We start from the raw sequence: 17,560 nt of genomic DNA on the forward strand, positions 1-17,560 counted from the left end.
AGGGTTAGCCCCAATGGCCCCTTACCAGGTTCTCTTTCCTCTGTCTCTGGCTCCCTGCCGCCACCACCGCAGTTGCAGGGGAAGGGCTGGGCAGCTGCTGCATGGTGAACAGACATGGCTGAGAGAGCAGGCTCCAGAGGCTGGATGGAAAGCCACCCCGTCCCATTGTACTGTGCTTCAACCTACACTCCCCATGCACTGTGGTCGGGGGGAAAACAAGGGAGCCACCGTTTGCTGTTCCCTGGAACGTTGCTGTCACCTGCACCAAGATCAGGGGATTTTGCCACGAAGGTGCTGCCACTGCTTGCAGGGAGCTGTCCTGTGAGGAAGGGAGACGGGTGGGAAGCCCTGCCCCTGCCTGGGCATTCAAGAAAGGCCTGGGTCTCCAAGAACAGGCACAGACCACCATGCAGGCCCTCAATCAGCAGGGAAGATGCAGGAGACAGCGTCTCGTTTCCTCTCTCAACCTTTCCTGCCTGGCTGCGTTCCGTCTGAGCGAGGAAGGGTACAGAGAGAGTCCCAACTACCAAGGAGAAAGAAAATCCTCTCTGCCAATAAAGACAGACCCTGACTGCCTGGAGATTTTAAGCCATATTTTCCCCCCTTCTTTTTTTTTCTTTAAATTTGCTCTGCAGAAGGAAGGAGCTGGTCTGCCTGCAGCTGGAGAGGCAGACAAAATCTGGCAGTTTCTCAAAGGGGGAGCCACATGTCCCCGTCTTTGACAGGTTTGGTCTATCTGGAAGGATGCACAGACCAGACTATCCAATGTCATGGATCTGTGGACCTCATTACAAATAAAGAATTTGATGTTATAGGCTAGGGGTCGGCAACCTTTCAGAAGTGCTGTGCCGAGTCTTCATTTATTCACTCTAATTTAATGTTTCGCGTGCCAGTAATACATTTTAACGTTTTTAGAAGGTCTCTTTCTATAAGTCTATAATATATAACTAAACAATTGTTGTATGTAAAGTAAATAAAGTTTTTTAAATGTTTAAGAAGCTTCATTTAAAATTAAATTAAAATGCAGAGCCCCCTGGACCGGTGGCCAGGACCTGGGCAGTGTGAGTGCCACTGAAAATCAGCTTGTGTGCCGCCTTCGGCACCCGTGCGATAGGTTGCCTACCCCTGTTATAGGCTATTATTGCACCATTCAGAAGAGGATACTCCTTCCAATCAGTTCAAGACTGAAAGACCCACCCCCATCCTATCACTGTATCAGTGTGTTGACACACAAACTACAGTGCAAATTCAAACTGACTCCCAGGATTCATCAATTTGACTTCACTGGGTGGATCATTAAAAACTAGCCCCATTTCACCTCACCCCCCAGGAGCTGATACAGTGCCTAACCTTTCTTTAGCTGGTTGCTACTCTTACATACATCTCAACACTGTAGTGAGTATCAGAGGGGTAGCCGTGTCAGTCTGTATCCACAAAAACAATGAGGAGTCCGGTGGCACCTTAAAGACTAACAGATTTATTTGGACATAAGCTTTTGTGGGTAAGAAACCCACTTCTCCATGCATCTGAAGAAGTGGGTTTTTTACCCATGAAAGCTTATGCCCAAATAAATCTGTTAGTCTTTAAAGTGCCACTGGACTCCTTGTTGTTAACTCTGTAGTGATCTCTCTTCCTTTTAAGCCAGAGAGAACTTTCTTCATAGTTATAAAAAATTTGAAAAAAAACAAAAAAAAACAGGGGCAATGAGAGAGAACAGAAAGCTATCAGTAGAGGCAGATATTCAAAACTAACTCATTAGACTAGTCACCTTGAAAGCTGACCAGCTCAAAAAAAGTTTATGCAGCACCAGTCAGATCTGTAAGCCTCAGATGACTCACTGAGAATGCAAGAACTGCCTATAGTTAAGCATCTTAAATTCTCCTTCATGAGCTAAAAAGTAACAACTGAAATTCAGTTTAAAAAAAAACAAACACCAATACTGATTTGGGCTGGTTAGAATGTGAGCAAAGCCTTTTCATTCCCCCCCACTCGCTACAGAACATTTCTCCTCCCACACTCTGATCCTCTGTTTCTACCTTCTGCTGCACTGATTTTACAAAACAGAAGAACATGAACAAGACATGGATGATGAGCAAACCTTTAATTCACCAGCTCGCCTCTACATTCCAGGGACATAACCAGTCTAGCAATGCAGAGCAACACCTTCAAATTTCCAAATTAGAAAACTTCCCTGCATTCATGATCTGTCCATGTTTCACATGCTGCTAAAACTTAGTTCAGTTGAGGTCCAGAGATTTACATACCTTTTAGCATGGACTCAGCCCCTAAGCTGAGAAAGATACAAACATGCACAGATGAAAACAAACAACGGTCATGACCATTGACTAGAAAGACAGTTGTTGAGAGACAGGGTTCTGCACTGAGATCCAAAGTACAATCTCCACACTAAGGATGCAGAGGACATGCTAAGGGATGTCAGGGGGAGCATAATCCTACATACCAGACTCCAATGGTTACATCCTCCTCTGGCTGAAGGTAATAATTATAGGTGTGGTTTAAGCCTTGATCCTGGGGCCTTTTCAAGTCAATGAAATATGGAACCCTCACTGAAACACAAAGGAAAGAGTAAAAGGTCAGAAGCTTGAACTTTTAAATTCTATTTTATTGCAAGTCAACACTGCTAATTGCAGTGCAACTCTAAAATCTGGCCAAAAAACTGAAACGTGTTTGGAGAATAATTTTACATTTGTCTGTTGCGTCAGAAAGACCTTTCGTCCCAGGTGAAAATGGGTAACTGGCAACAAGTACTGGGAAGGTATAAGCATCAAGGAAGGAGAAGAATTGCTCAGAATGGTACAAACAGATAAAACTAGAAGTAATGGGATGAAATGATGAAAAAGGAAATTCAAAGAGTTTTTCCTGATATTCAGCCTCACGGTGGAAAGCCATTAAATTGGGAGCAGTCTTTCAAGTGGAAGCCCTGTAACTTGAGACATGTAAAAATTAGACTGGGAAAAGCATTGTTTTTTTAATTTTTATATTTACATAAGAATGGCCAAACTGAGTCAGACCAAAGGTCCATCTAGCCCAGTATCCTGTCTTCCGACAGCGGCCAATGCCAGGTGCCCCAGAGGGAATGAACAGAAAAGGGAATCATCAAATCTCACACACACACACACACACACACACTTTGTCAGGGTGGACTGATTTAAATCAAAATGATTTAAAAATCACTGATTCTAATCACTATTTAAATCAGTAATTAGGAAATTTTGATTTAAGTAATTTATTTTCTTTTTTTAGCATTTGTACTTTTTAGTTATTTTCCTAAAGAAAGATAGTCATTCACTAGTAACCATTAAAACATGTTAATTTGCAACTAAATATATGCTTTACATTACATTTGATGCTTCTTTTTGCTAAGCAGGAGGATATGCTAGATCTATACACAATTTTAATTATATTAGGAAATGGCAATTAATACTTTTTTTCCCCTAAGTGATGAATAATGTTTTACTTGTGATTTGTGTCAAATTCTATTTGGATGGAAATTCAATTCAAAATACACAAAACAGCATTTTTGTTTATTAGTTAAATAAAACTACTTCAAGTTTGCTGGCTACCGAAGGAAAAATATTTATCCAAACATGTTTTCTATTTAAAACTAACTGATTTCTTAAAGAGACAAGGTGGGTGAGGTAATAGTATCTTGTACCGGACCAACTTTTGCTGGTGAGAGAGACAAGCTTTCGAGCTTACACAGAGCTCTTCTTCAAGGGTGGGAAATGTGACACATTTGTCCAAATTTTGTCTTTTCCTCTAAGGCAAAAGTTTCCCAAACTCTAGGTCATGGAAAAAATGTAAAAGTTTTACCAAAAAAAAGTTTCTTTATACATATCATCAGCCCTGGGGTATTGTAACCTGAATACCCCAACTTGTGGTTCAGTGTAGAAAGAGGCAGGATGTAAGGGAATGCAGCTAGCTATTAAAACCTCTGCTAAAAGAGTATTTAACCCATACCTGTGCATGTGCCTAGTTTACCTTATACCACAACACACAAAATTTAAGCTAACAGTTCAGGTTGCTCCATATTAGCACAAGACCTCGATATCACCATGGCTTCTGTAGGCCAAGCACACTGCACCCACCAGGGGCTCCTTGCATTCTTCCATCCACCCCACCAAACTCCCTGTGTACCACCCTCCCATTCCCCTCTATTTCAGGGACTCTATGACCCCATTCAACTTCTTACCCGGGGCTGTGTGTGCAGCGCTATTTCCCCCTTCCTCAGGTTTCTGTTACCCTCCCAATCACCCACCCCCATGGGCCCTGCTTTCCCTTCCCTGTCTCCACTCCCCTCATTCTGGGACCCACCCAGCATCCACCATCACCACCAGTCCCCTAGTCCTCACTAGGTCCCTGCCTCCTCATCCTTCACCTCCACTACACACACCCCTCCACAGTGCCACCCCATACCTGCTTAGTTCATAGCAGTGATCATTAATCAAATGTGAGGATGTATAAAGAATGGAACTGAAAATACTTTAACTATGCCAGCATCATTGCATTAAATCAATGGTACACCCTCACACGGAAAGCTGTATTTGGGTTTGGTCACCCTAGCTCAACGTGACATAACCAAAATAGAAAGGATCCAAAGATGTATGATAAAAATTATCAGAGAGGCACAGACAAACTACTGAGTTAGGAGTGACTGAAAGGGTTAATACTGCATAGACAGAAGAAGTTCCCCTCAGACAGGTATTCCATAATTTCCCATTACAAGGTCTCTTGTGCCTCTCTCTGAAGGACCTGGAGTTAGCCTGTCTAGGGCAGTTTTGTCAGTACAGGTGCTAGTCAGGAGTATGGGTGTGGTTGGGAAACAACCCCCTCCCCACTCGTACTCCCACATATAGGACTACATAGCTCTGCTGACAAAATCCCTTGCCTCGATGCAGCTCCCAGAAGAATGCTTCTGTCAGCACAGCTAACCTTGCTCGGGAAAGCAGTGTGACTATGCCAACAGAAAAACTCCTTGTCAGTATGAGCTGCGTCTTCACTGGGGCTCTGGTGGTCCGGCTATGCAGGCAAAACATTTGTAGCAGAAACAAGGCTTGAGGCAATACAAGACTAAGACTGCTGATCTGATAAAATGGAAAATCCTATGTAGTATTTGCAACACTTGAAGTGATGGTGTAAATGTGCCACTGATGAGTCACTGTTTCTTCTGCTACAGCCAGTATATTCTCCTAAAAATGCTTTTGGGTGAGGAACTGCAGTCTGGAAGACTAATGCACTGTTGACAATTTCAATTGTTTTCAGCTGAAACAGGATCTTGATCATCTGAATGCTCTCCATATGCATCTTCAATAATCCCTTTACAGATTACAGTCTACTTTGTTTCCTTTTCCCACAAGTATAGTCTTTGATCATTTCAGATTAAGAGGCTAATTGGAGTTTGGCTGCTGTATCCATATAAAAAAAACATACTGTTACTCACAATTAGCATTTAAGCCATAAACTTGAAGAGGCTACCTGCCTCATAATTCTCAAATTATATAAAAAGGCATATCCTTCACAAACCATAACTGGATAGGGGGGGAAATATTACATCAGTTAAACAAATTCAGAGCTTCTTAAATGCACCCAAGTGTTTCCATTTGCTAATTATTTTGGGCAGTTCCCACCAGGGAATTTTGATGGACACCAAAAATACAGCTGCCCCACATATGAAAAAGCAGCCAACAACCTACACCTTATTTGGCTGAAGTACAACAGCCAGAGGATTTTTCCAACTTTTTGGCACAGGACAAAGTAGGGGAAAGCAACACACATTTGTCACACCTGGGTACAATTATCAGACATTAACATACACAAGTAGGTAGACAAATACAGTGTCTGATTTGCTAAAAAAAATTAAAAAGCAACTCTGGCAAAAAAAATAGTCCTATTAGCTTCACTTTTTAAAAAAATATATAGAGAAAAAAGCCATGAATGCTTACCAAAATTTAAGAAGACCAGCTTCACCTGAATAGCAGGACAAATTTTTACTAGAAATGGAATGGCTATGTATACTCCCAACAACCATATTAACAACTTCCGTAATCGGAACCACAATCCATATCGCCTGTAAGAGAGGAGAAAAGAAAAATATGATGCCTGAATATGGCATTGCTTTATGAAGCAAATTTCACTATCAATTCTCACTGGGAACTATGAGTGGTTAGCAGGCCACTTAGGTGCTTAAGTATGGATTTTGATACTTGACTTTATGCAGTCATTCCTTAAAAAAGGACAGTATATTTCTCTAATATACATGCACAAAGGAAAAACAAAGCAGCCATATTATTTAGACTGATGACACATCAGGACAGGACAATAAGAGATGCAGCCCAAAGAATGGAACAGAAGATTTCCACAGCTTTTATTTTTTCTGCTGACTTTCCAGATTTCAGAGTCTGTGGTGGAGAGGAGGTAGTTTGCATAATGCTGCTACTCTGATCTTTGCTTGAAACATATTTGAGTGCATTTCTTGTTGGAATCATTAAGAGCCAGATTCTGATCTCAGTTACTTTGCTGTACATCTGGAATAACTACGCTGAAGAAAGATACACTGAAGTCAATGGAGTTACACAATATTAATTGCAGTGTAATAGAGCAGACTCTGGCTCTAAAACAGCAAGCCCCCGGGATTACACAGTTGTTTTACTTACACACACACACACACTTTCATGTTCTAAACAATGATTTGTTATTTGTTCATTTAACTAGTATTACACCCAAGTGAGTTTATCTATAGTCATTTATTTTACTGAGTCCAAACACATGCCAGGCACCTTACAGCAGAGTGCGATAGTCTTTTATCCCTGCCCTAAAGAGCTTACAATCTAAATAATACAAGAAAGAATCAACAAAATAAAGGGATGGGGGAGGAGAGACAACGGACAGGGTAACAAGATTATTCAAGGCATAGTTTATTATTTATTAAACTCTGATAATTATGCTTGGCACTGTACTAGGCACAGAAGACTACATAGTTTCTGCTGTGAAGAACATGCACTCTAAATAAGGTAATCGTAAAATAAATCATCACTGGTGCCCTTTTAAAAGAAGAATCAGCCTTTATATTCCTAGATCAGTAAAAACTACTCCTTCAAGTTTTTTTGCCTTAATTTTGATAGTTTTCCTGTACCTGACATATCATCTAATGAGAGTTTAAGTAGTTTTCCCTCCAACCGCCTTCCCTCCCCATAACACTTAGTCAAAATTCAAGACCCAGAAATTTACATTTTCTTCCTAGGAATGAATTTCTGACCTTGATCGTTTCAATGGGAATACATATTTATAGGAGCACAGTACTTCAACAATTCCTTCTTTTTCATTATCAGTAGATGAAACTCCTGTTCCCTCTTACAGCTGTGTTAGCTCTTAAGTACAGGAAAATTTAATTTTTGTCAGTGATACATGTAGCTGTTACTCTGAAGATGCACAAGAACAGATCTTTTGAGTAAAGTGTTGCCATTTTTCCAAGGTCACTTTTAAAAAAATAACCACACTTAAGGCATGGAAGACAACATGACAAGATAAAAGCTATATTCTGCCCAATTAAGAGGATATTTATTATTTAATACAGGAAATATTTATTTATAAATAACAGGAGGAGAAAGGTTTCTTATATGGGGTCTCTGATAAATCTGGGCTGAGCTTTGAACAGCTTTAAAGTAAATACAACTTCCCATAAAAATTTTACTTATATTTGTAAACCATTTTTTCCAAAGTATTTTCTAAGAAGATACCAGCTCCAACAAATAAGATCTTCAGACCCTGAATATCTTCTCTCCCAAAACAAGTTTATTATTAGACACTAAATCAGTATATATAGTATTGCATTTATAAATACTTTATTGATGAACATCCACTAGCCAGGTGCAGTGAAGAAACCAGCCCTGACCTTAATGAGTAATGCCCAAAATCCAAATAAAATTCTTCATGCCATTCAGGTTTCCTTGCTCTTTATCAACAGATTGTTGGTATATCAGCTTTACAACTAACTATGTTCAGCATACTGAGGACAAAGTGTAACTAGTCCTCAGTACCTGGAACTGTCTGCATATGAAAGCAGAGGTCAGTTATTACAATATGCAAGATGCTATTAGTTTCATATTAGCTGTTTATAGGAGCTGACACAGGAAATGTGCCCAAAGCAGAACTAAAAGCCGTAACACTGAAAGACTGAGAAGAATCAAATCCCTGGATCTCTTTTCCAGCTCTGTCACTCAAAATGTAATTTTAAATATTCCTCCAACTAGCCCATATCCTGAATGGTTCAACAGAAAGCTACTTTAAATTCTGGGTCCTCCTCTCCAGAACTCTGCAATGAAGATGTGAACAAGAAGCAAAACTTCCATTACATTTCCAAGCCTTACCACCAGTCGCCATATTCTCTAGATATTAGGAATGAGGAAGGGAGGGAGCTGGTGGGGGTAATGTGGAAAAAGGAGGGAAGGGGAATGGTAACTGAGCAGGGGAGTAGGCATTAAGTTGGCCCCAAAACACACACACTGTGTCGACATCAGAGCATAAGCTCCATAATTGGCCAATGACTTTCTGCCCATTTGTATCTGACATAGAAATCATAGAATATCAGGGTTGGAAGGGACCTCAGGAGATCATCTAGTCCAGCCCCCTGCTCAAAGCAGGACAAATCCCTAGACAGTTTTTTTTTTAAACCCCTGTTCCCTAAATGGCCCCCTCAGGGAGGGAACTCACAACCCTGGGTTTAGCAGGCCAGTGCTGGGAACCAATCCTGCTTCTGGACAACAGCAGAGAGCAGAACCCACATGGGCTCTGGGTTCTTGTGGTAGTAACAGAACACACTAGTCTTGACTACCTACAAGATGGTCGTGCTTGAGAGGAGCCTATCAACTATACTCCCTTACTCTCATACACAACCAACTGGAACCTTGACAGAAGCCTTATGGGTTACTCCAGGCCAAAGCCCTGAAGCACGGCCCTGTGGGTACACAGGACCCCAGTAACGAGCGAGTATTGAGAGAATGAGGAATCGGTCAGCACTATGCTCAGCTGATGCGGCAACTCATGGTGTCAGACACCATCAGGTGGTCAAGGGACATCTATCTAGAACACATCACCAAACATCCGCAATACCAGGAGAGATTAACTGGAGTGCCAATGAGAAGCAAAGTCGGGAAAGTAACTGACAAACTTCCCTGATGGCTTGTATTTTCTATGGGACAACCTATCCTAAATTCTCAATCACTGAGGAACAATCTACACTCATTCTTATATTTGCTTTCTACAATCAACTCTCTGTATAACTTTTCATGAGTGATGTACCCAAACATTTGGATGCTAATATCTAAACTGTATCATTAAATTTATTCACCTAAATTTGGGTTATTGTAGATTATGTACTTTATGTATTTTATGGACTTCTAAACCAAACTTCATACTTTTGGATAATCTAAGCACTACATCCAGATGTACAGACACACCTGTGTATTATATAATTTTAACATTAGCTTTAATACAAATTTTAACTATTCCACACCCTCAAAACAACAAACATCTCCCCTCACCCCAAACATTTGAAATGTCATGTAAGCATTCTTGAAGTTGTGAGGTTTCAGATGGCTTACAGAATAGCTAAGTTTTTAGGATCAGAGGGGTAGCCGTGTTAGTCTGTATCCTTAAAAACAACGAGTCTTTAAGTTAGTCTTTAAGGTGCCACCAGCCTCCTCGTTGTTTTTAAGTTTTTCGGCCTCTCCTTTTAAGTTATATTTTAGTGATCTGCAATAAAAAGGGCTGCTCTTATTTTTTGTAAAGTCTCTTTTTTCTCTCATTTGGGTGGTCTGTCAGTGTAACAGAATTTTCCAATTTTCTCTCCTCTCAACACTTAATGAGTTACTTTGCCATCAACCACCTACTCACCAAGGATGACTGGATGGATTAGTGCCAAGGACTGGTTGTAGGAGGAAAAAGTGGGGGGGGGAGGGCACAAGTTGTTCTGGGTCCCAAATCTTGATCCCACTGAAGTCAATTGGAGTTTTGCCATTAATTTCAAACAGAAAGGAATTTAGCTCTAAGGCTGTATGACAGAATCCTGGACAGCTAATATACTGTTCAAGATGACAAAGGAAAGAACTCTGATCCACTATCAAAACTGAGCAAGCTACAGTTTAAGAACAGTCGGGTTGCAAAAATGGTTGACGTGCCCCAGAGTACTTACGTTAGTAAAATCAGAGAAGTAAAATGCTGATAACTGTGCATTTATCTGTCACACTGTCAGAGCACATGAATGTCTTTCATTTCCCCTTTTTGGAAAGCAGAACTGAACTGAACCATGTCTTGGTTTGCTCAGCCACCCGTTGCAGATACTAATTGTCAATGTCACGTTACACCCTGTCATTAGGGGATGCCTGTTTAAAATGTAACCAGGCGAAAGCCTCAATCCATCAATAGTTATAATCACTCTTCTTTCATTGACATTAAATAGATGGTACCATACTGAAGTATGGAAATGTTAAAAATTATACGAGTGAAATGAGCAACATAACTAAACTAGCTATTTTCTTGCTTTGCAATATATCCACACCAAGAGAAAGATCTTCCATACTGACTGTTCTCCAACACAAACTCCACTCAGAGATCAACAGGCTGTCAGTGCAGATCTCAGAGTTTGTACTGATGTCACATGTGCCGAGCAAGATGCTCTGCTCAATCAGTGAACTGCTGTATGCTGCACCAACTTCAGCCTCCACATGGTTCCAAGGCATAGTCCCATGCAGAGCACACTGCAATTGCCTAATCTTGAGGTAACAAGAGGATGGACAATAGTGGCAATTGTCCACATGTAGAAGGAAGGGTTGCAGCTGCTTTGCCAGACACAGCTAGAAAAGAGCTGATTTGGTCACTGCTGTAACATGATTCTCAAATAGCAGCCGGGGGTGTTAAAAATCTCTCCTAAATGTGAACCCTAGTAACTAATGGCTGACGTACTCGCATCATCAAAGGGTTTTACCTCTGCCATCTCCTCCAGTTGCTTTCCACAATCCACCATCACCTTACTCTTGTCTGGCTTGAGCTTCAGCCAACTTGCTGTTGTGTTTGCCCCAGTCTCAACTAGACGCTGGCTGATGCTCTTAACTGCATCATCCAAATCAGAGAGAGACAACAGTTAGGTGACATCAGCATATTCAGTACACTACACCCCAGGCCTCCCTACTAGCTCTCCTACCAGCTCCATACACTATATGATTATAAAAGAGAGACCTACAGTCCAAAGAGATTCTAACCATTTTAAAGAAAGTCAGGTTTAGGGAGGAATAAGATTGCAAGCTCCTTTAAGAAAAACATTCAGTGAGGCCCAGAGCCTCCAAAAGTATTTAGGCAACTAATTTCCATTGATTTTACTGAGAGCCAGGTGCCTAAATACCTTTAAGGATCAGGGCCGATTTAAGTTATTAGTGCCAGTTTCAGGGCAACTGCACCTGTATTCCCCCTCAGTTGTTTCTCAAGAGCACCCACTCCTCACAGCTCCTCAGCTGTCACCTCTCTTGGGCCGAGACCCATCTTTCCCTCCTGACCAGAGGGTTTTCCAGGCTGTACAGTTCTCTGCCTGCCCTGCAATAGCCCCAGCAAGCCAGACTGTCCAAAGGACTAAAGTCTGCACTTTGCTTTCTCTCCAGAGGCTACGCCCAGTGTACTGCCTGCAGTTACAAGTTACACCACCGCTCTTTATACACAAACACATTTTCACCTTGAGAATAAATGTTATAGAGAAATTATCAGAAACCAGTAAAAGAACCTACACACATGCTAAAAAGCTTACACAACGGTCACCCTCAACTCCAACCTCAGGCTCTGGTAGGCATCTGTCCTTTGAGACCCACAACTGGGTTTGCCCCATGGTTACAAGTTCCCAACTGTATCAGATTCTGAACCAGAGCCCAGCCTGGACACATAAGCCTGGTTCTTTTCACAGGTTGGGCCTTTGGAACAGGTAATTATCAATCATCCCTTTTCTCACGATGTAGCTTCAAAAGGCTGAGTTTTTCCATAACCGGAGATAGGGAATCTGTATTAAACTCTCCCTGGGTATTTCCCATGAAATCTATACCACACTTTTTGTCACTAAAAATCTATTCTTGTCAACACGATGTCAATATAATTCTTTGAACTTCCTGGCCTCACATCACATCTCCCGGCTAGAGAGGTTACATACAGCCCCACCCCCACAATAGACATAAACTTTGCATAAGATACAATAAGGTTTTTCAAGGATATTGCAGGAAATTACCATGTCTATCACAATTAGTCCATCCCTTTTGGTACAGTAACTCCTCACTTAAAGTCGTCCAGGTTAACGCTGTTTCATTGTTACGTTGCTGGTCAATTAGGGAACATGCTCGTTTAAAGTTGTGCAATGCTCCCTTATAACATTGTTTGGCTGCCACCTGCTTTCTCCACTGCTTGCAGGAAGAGCAGCCCATTGGAGCTAGATGGTGGGGGCTTGGAACCAGGGTGGATCAACAGCCCCCCTATCAGCTCCCCACTCTCCTAAGTTGGCTATCAATTGATGGGCAGTTCAGCTGTCCCTCCCCCCACTGCCCTGTGCTGCTCCTGCCCTCTGCCTTGGTGCTGCTCCCAGGAGCCTCCTGCTTGCTGTGCAATCGGGAGGGGGGAAAGAGGGGTGCTAATGTCAGGGTATCCCCCTCCCTCGCTCCTTTACCCCATCAGGCCATCTCCACAGAGTGGCGGGGACAGGACACGGTTCAGGACGGAGGGAGCTTGCTGGCAGCAGCTGCTGTCTCAACTTGCTGATCTACTTAAAAAGGCAGTGTGCTTAAGAGTGGGGTGAGTGTACATAAAGGGGCAATGCCCATCTCTCTCTCTCACACAGTGTGTGTCTCCATCTCTCTCTGCCATGCTGTCTCCCCTCCCTCCATTCGTGCTGCCTTGTAGCGTGTGAGGCTACGTTAACAAAAATGTGTTAATCCTTGAGGGCTCAGCTGAGTGCTAGTTCATCATTTAGCAGTAAGGCATTCCCTGGGAAATATCCCACCCTCTGACTTCACCACCTCAACCAAGCTTTACAATCATCATTGCTGTGTACAGTATTAAATTGTTTAAAAACTTATAGTATGTGTATGTGTGTGTGTGTATATGTGTGTATGTATAAAATATAGTCTTTTGTCTGGTGAAAAAAAAAATTCCCTGGAACCTAACCCCCCCATTTACATTAATTCTTATGGGGAAATTGGATTTACTTAACATCGTTTTCCTTAAAGTAGCATTTTTCAGGAACATTACTACAACGTTAAGCAAGGAGTTACTGTATTCTACAATAGGCACCCAGTTCCAGATCACCTATAAATTAGTAAAAGTAACCTGAAACAAGGTCACAAACAAATCCTCCCATCCCCTTGAAGGTAACAGAAAATAAGAATGGAAAGAGTGGCAATATAATTAAAATATATCAACATATGTTGAGTGTACAGTACAGACAATAGCGACATTATTTTCCAACATATGAGTCTAATTCACATTAGTGTTGATGGGAATTATGCATATGTCACAAGAAAACTACTAAAAACTTGGAAGAAGAACTAAGCAGATGCTACAGTTATTTTAAGTGCTTAGCACCTACATAGTACATTGCAAACACTTAATAATTGCACCCAAGGGTGGTTGCAACAATGAACTTTTGGGATCGAAACCAGGCATGGGGATTAGCATTTAAAGGTTGTTTACTTTCCTTTAGCTCATCTTGTGCAACACAGATCTTGTTTATACACCAGAACTGCTCCAGTGTGAAATGACAGTCTTAAATTCTAGGAACATCTTTGCTCCAGCATTCCCTAGGATAACCCTTTACACATTTTTCTCCACGCCATTACCACTTATGAAATCAAATATCACATGTAACAGGATTTGTTTAAGATGATTTTGCAGAATAGCTTTGGTTTTTTTTCTGGTACTGCTATGCTGAAAGAACCAGAGTCTCTTCACAATTTTTGGCTACATTCTGCAAATTCTGAGCTTCCATTTAAAAAAAAACAAAAGCATCTTTTTTCTGTTGTGAAATCATAGAAATGTAGGGCTGGAAGGGACCTTGGAAGGGCATCAAGTCCAGCCCCCTGAGCTGAAGCAGGACCAAGTAAACCCCCAGACCAATCCCATTCTTAAACACCTCCAGTGATGGGGAATCTACAGCCTCCCCTGGAAGCCTGTTCCAGAGCTTAACTATCCTGAGAGTTAGAAAGTTTTTCCTATGTGTCACCTAAATCTGCCTTGCTGCAGATCAAGCCCGTTTCCTCTTATCCTTCCTTCGGAGAACATGGAGAACAATTGATCACAGTTCTTTTATAACAGCCCTTCTCATATTTGAAGACTTACCCAATCCTGCCTCAAGCTTTTTTTTCCTCAAGACTAAAACATGCCCAGTGTTTTTAAATCTTTCCTCGTAGGTCAGGTTTTCTAAGTCCTTATCATTTTTCTTGCTCTACACCAGACTCTCCAGTTTGTCCACATCTTTCCTAAAGTGTGGCACCAGAACTGGATACAGTACTCCAGATGAGGCCTCATCAGCGCTGAGTACAGCAAGACAGTTACCTCCCGTGTCTTACATACAGCACTCTGACTGATACACCACCAAATATTAGCCTTTTTTGTAATTGCATCACATTGTTGACTCATATTCAAGTTGTGATCCACTATAACCTCAGATACTTTTCAGCGCTATTACCACCTACCCAGTTATCCCCCATTGTGTAGTTGATTTTTCCTTCCTAAGCGTAATATTAAACATTTATCTTTACTGAATTTAATCTTGTTGATTTCAAATCAATTCCCCAATTTGTCAAGATCATTTTGAATTCTAATCCTGTGCTCCCAAATCCTTGCAATCCCACCCAGCTTGATGTCACCCACAAATTTTATAAGCATACTCTCCACTCCATTATCCAAGTCATTAATGAAAATACTGACTAGCAATTGACCCATGACTGACTACTGCAGGACCCCACAAGATATGCCCTCCCAGTTTGACAGCAACCCATTTACTCTTTTCCCTACGTGCTTTCAAACAGTTGTGCACCCACCTTATGTTTTCTAGATTAAATGATCATTTCCCTAGTTTGTTTATGAGAACGTCATGTGGGACCGTGTCAAAAACCTTACCAAAACCAAGACCTCTCACATCTACTGGCTTCCCCCTATCTACTAGGCCAGTAATGTGTCAAAGAAGGAAACTGGGTTGGTTTGACATGATTTGTTTTTGACAAATCCATGCTGGTTGTTCCTCAAAACCAACCCTATTATCCTTTCGGTGCTTACAAACTGAATGTTTAATAATTTGTTCCGGTATCTTTCCAGATACTGAAGTTAGGCTGACTGGTCTATAATTCCCGGGGGGCCTCTTTACTCCCCTTTTTAAAGATAGGTACTATGTTTGCCCTTCTCCACTCTTTTGGGACCTCACTATCCCCCATGAGTTCTCAAAGATAACTGCTAGCTATTTTGAGACTGCTTCAGCTAGTTCCTTAAATATCCTAGCATGAATTTGATCAGGACCGCTGACTTGAATACATCAAACTTAGCTAAATATTCTTCAACTTGTTCTCTCCCTGTTTTGGCTTGTGTTCCTTCTCCCTCGTTAATATTAATTGTGTTGAGTATCTGTTAACCTTTTTAGTGAAGGCTGAAGCAAAATAGGCATTAAACACCTCAGCCTTCTTGATGTCCTTGGCTCTCCCTCCACCCACTAAGTAGAGGGCCTACACTTTAAGCCCAACTCTGGTGGCTGGAATGGAGAATGTACTTTCTTCTCCAGTAAGATACCCTCCCTTCCGCCGCCCCTGCAAAGTTATCAGTACTCCAGCTTCCATTTGAGCCCTTACAAACCCATCAATAGCTCCAGTGACTGTCTCTGCTGATGTTCACATCTTTCATAAACAGCAGCAGAATGAAACTGACATGATTCTAAGCTTTGCTACTGCCCAAATCAGCTGTGAAATTAACTAGAACATTTTATTTTAACTCTGCTGGGGCTCAGGAAAGCTCTGAGCAACATTAGCACTGGATAGCTGTCTGTCACAAGCTTTAGCAAACAACACAGCTTCTATTCATGTTTGGAAAGTTTTTTTCAACTATAAGGACCAGAAGTTTACGGAAGAGGACTTGGATTTGTTTCTAAGTGAAAGCTAGTTCTGCAGATAATGGCGGCTTAGGCTCCCCTTCCTCCAGGGAGGAAAAAAGTTTCCTACTCACAACTTGCATGTGGATTTTTCAAACTCTGTTACAGATCTTACATACTTGATGAAGAGTTAGGGCTTGTTTACATGAGGAAGTTGCTCCACAATAAGGCAGGGTGTATTTAGAGTGCTATAGCTATTCTGGAATGACTCCCCATGTGGAGATTTATTCTGGAATAAGAGTGTCCACACAAGGAGTTATTCTAGAACAGTTATTCCGGTAAATTTTCCCCTTATAAATCCAAATTTCACCAAAACAAAATGTCGCTGAAATTATCCCTGTTTAGTTTAATCACAATTTTTTAGAAGTGTTTGAGAAAAATTAAACAAGAAAATAGGTCAGTAACACTTTGGTGAAGATTCACTGATATGAAAGTTAGAAGGAACCTTAAGGGAGAAAGGGCATATCTGAATCTCAGCCTTATCAACACTCATCACGCCTCCAGATACAGGTGCAGGTCACCATATTTGGGAAGTATTACTCCTGGGGGGAATTCTGTGCCAAAAAAAATTTAAATTCTGTGCACGATATTTTAAAATTCAGCAAAATTCTGCAAATGTTATTTGTCAAAATAACACTACATAATCACACGTTTCATTTTTTTTTCCAATTTGTTTACTCTGTATTTGACAGCACTGTGTATAGTCAGTGGCACTGCTTTGTTGATGGTCATTTGCACTTTCTGTCCTATACACTAACCTGACAATACTACTCATGCCCTGTTCTGGAAAGAGCTCGTGTGTGTGTTCTTCCCCTGGGCTCAGCAAGAGGGTGTATCCTAGCAGCAGCAGCAAAGCTGACACTGAAGAGGCAAAAGGCAAGCATGTTAAAAAGAAGGGGGAGAGGGCGAGGCCCACGCCTGTTTAGTGATATTGCTTTTAGGCCCACCCAAAAGACCCTTACAAACACAGGAGAGGGAACTAGAAAAGCCTTTCCTTTTTTTAGTATTAGAAAATTTAGAAGTATTATCAGAAAAATTAATTTTAAATTAGTCTGCTCCAAAAAATTCAAGTTGCTAATGTCATTTTAAATACTCAAATTTACTGTCAAATACAAAGCTTTGAAAAAGAAAATCAGAGGGTAGTACAAAACTAAATTGTCTAAATTTTGACCAAATGCCCACTGATACCTGTTTCCCAAATATCATTCATTAGAAAGAGAACTGGGAGTGAGGGGTGGATGAAGAACCCTCTTTCCGCCTTCCAATTATGATAAGTGCAATAATAGGATGTGATATCTCGCTCAAATGTCCCTCATTTCAATCCCAAAGTTATCTATGTTCACACAAATGTGGTGTCCATTCACTATTAGAATGTATCTACAT

The 17,560-nt window shown here is 41.2% G+C and overlaps 1 protein-coding gene across 2 annotated transcripts in view; it reads right to left on the reverse strand.

Moving 5' to 3' along the window:
• Positions 1-17,560, reverse strand: part of ABHD12 (abhydrolase domain containing 12, lysophospholipase) — an 80,446-nt gene that overhangs the window by 28,074 nt on the left and 34,812 nt on the right. For both annotated transcript variants that reach the window (XM_045009029.1, XM_045009028.1), the window contains exons 2-3: positions 5,964-6,088; positions 2,462-2,567 (exon numbers count right to left, since the gene is read on the reverse strand). In XM_045009029.1, coding sequence (XP_044864964.1) covers positions 2,462-2,567; positions 5,964-6,088 — 231 coding nt within the window. The remainder of the gene's footprint in view (positions 1-2,461; positions 2,568-5,963; positions 6,089-17,560) is intronic.

This window comes from Mauremys mutica, chromosome 3 (assembly GCF_020497125.1).
Source record: "Mauremys mutica isolate MM-2020 ecotype Southern chromosome 3, ASM2049712v1, whole genome shotgun sequence".
In the NCBI taxonomy this organism is placed as follows: Eukaryota; Metazoa; Chordata; order Testudines; family Geoemydidae; genus Mauremys; species Mauremys mutica.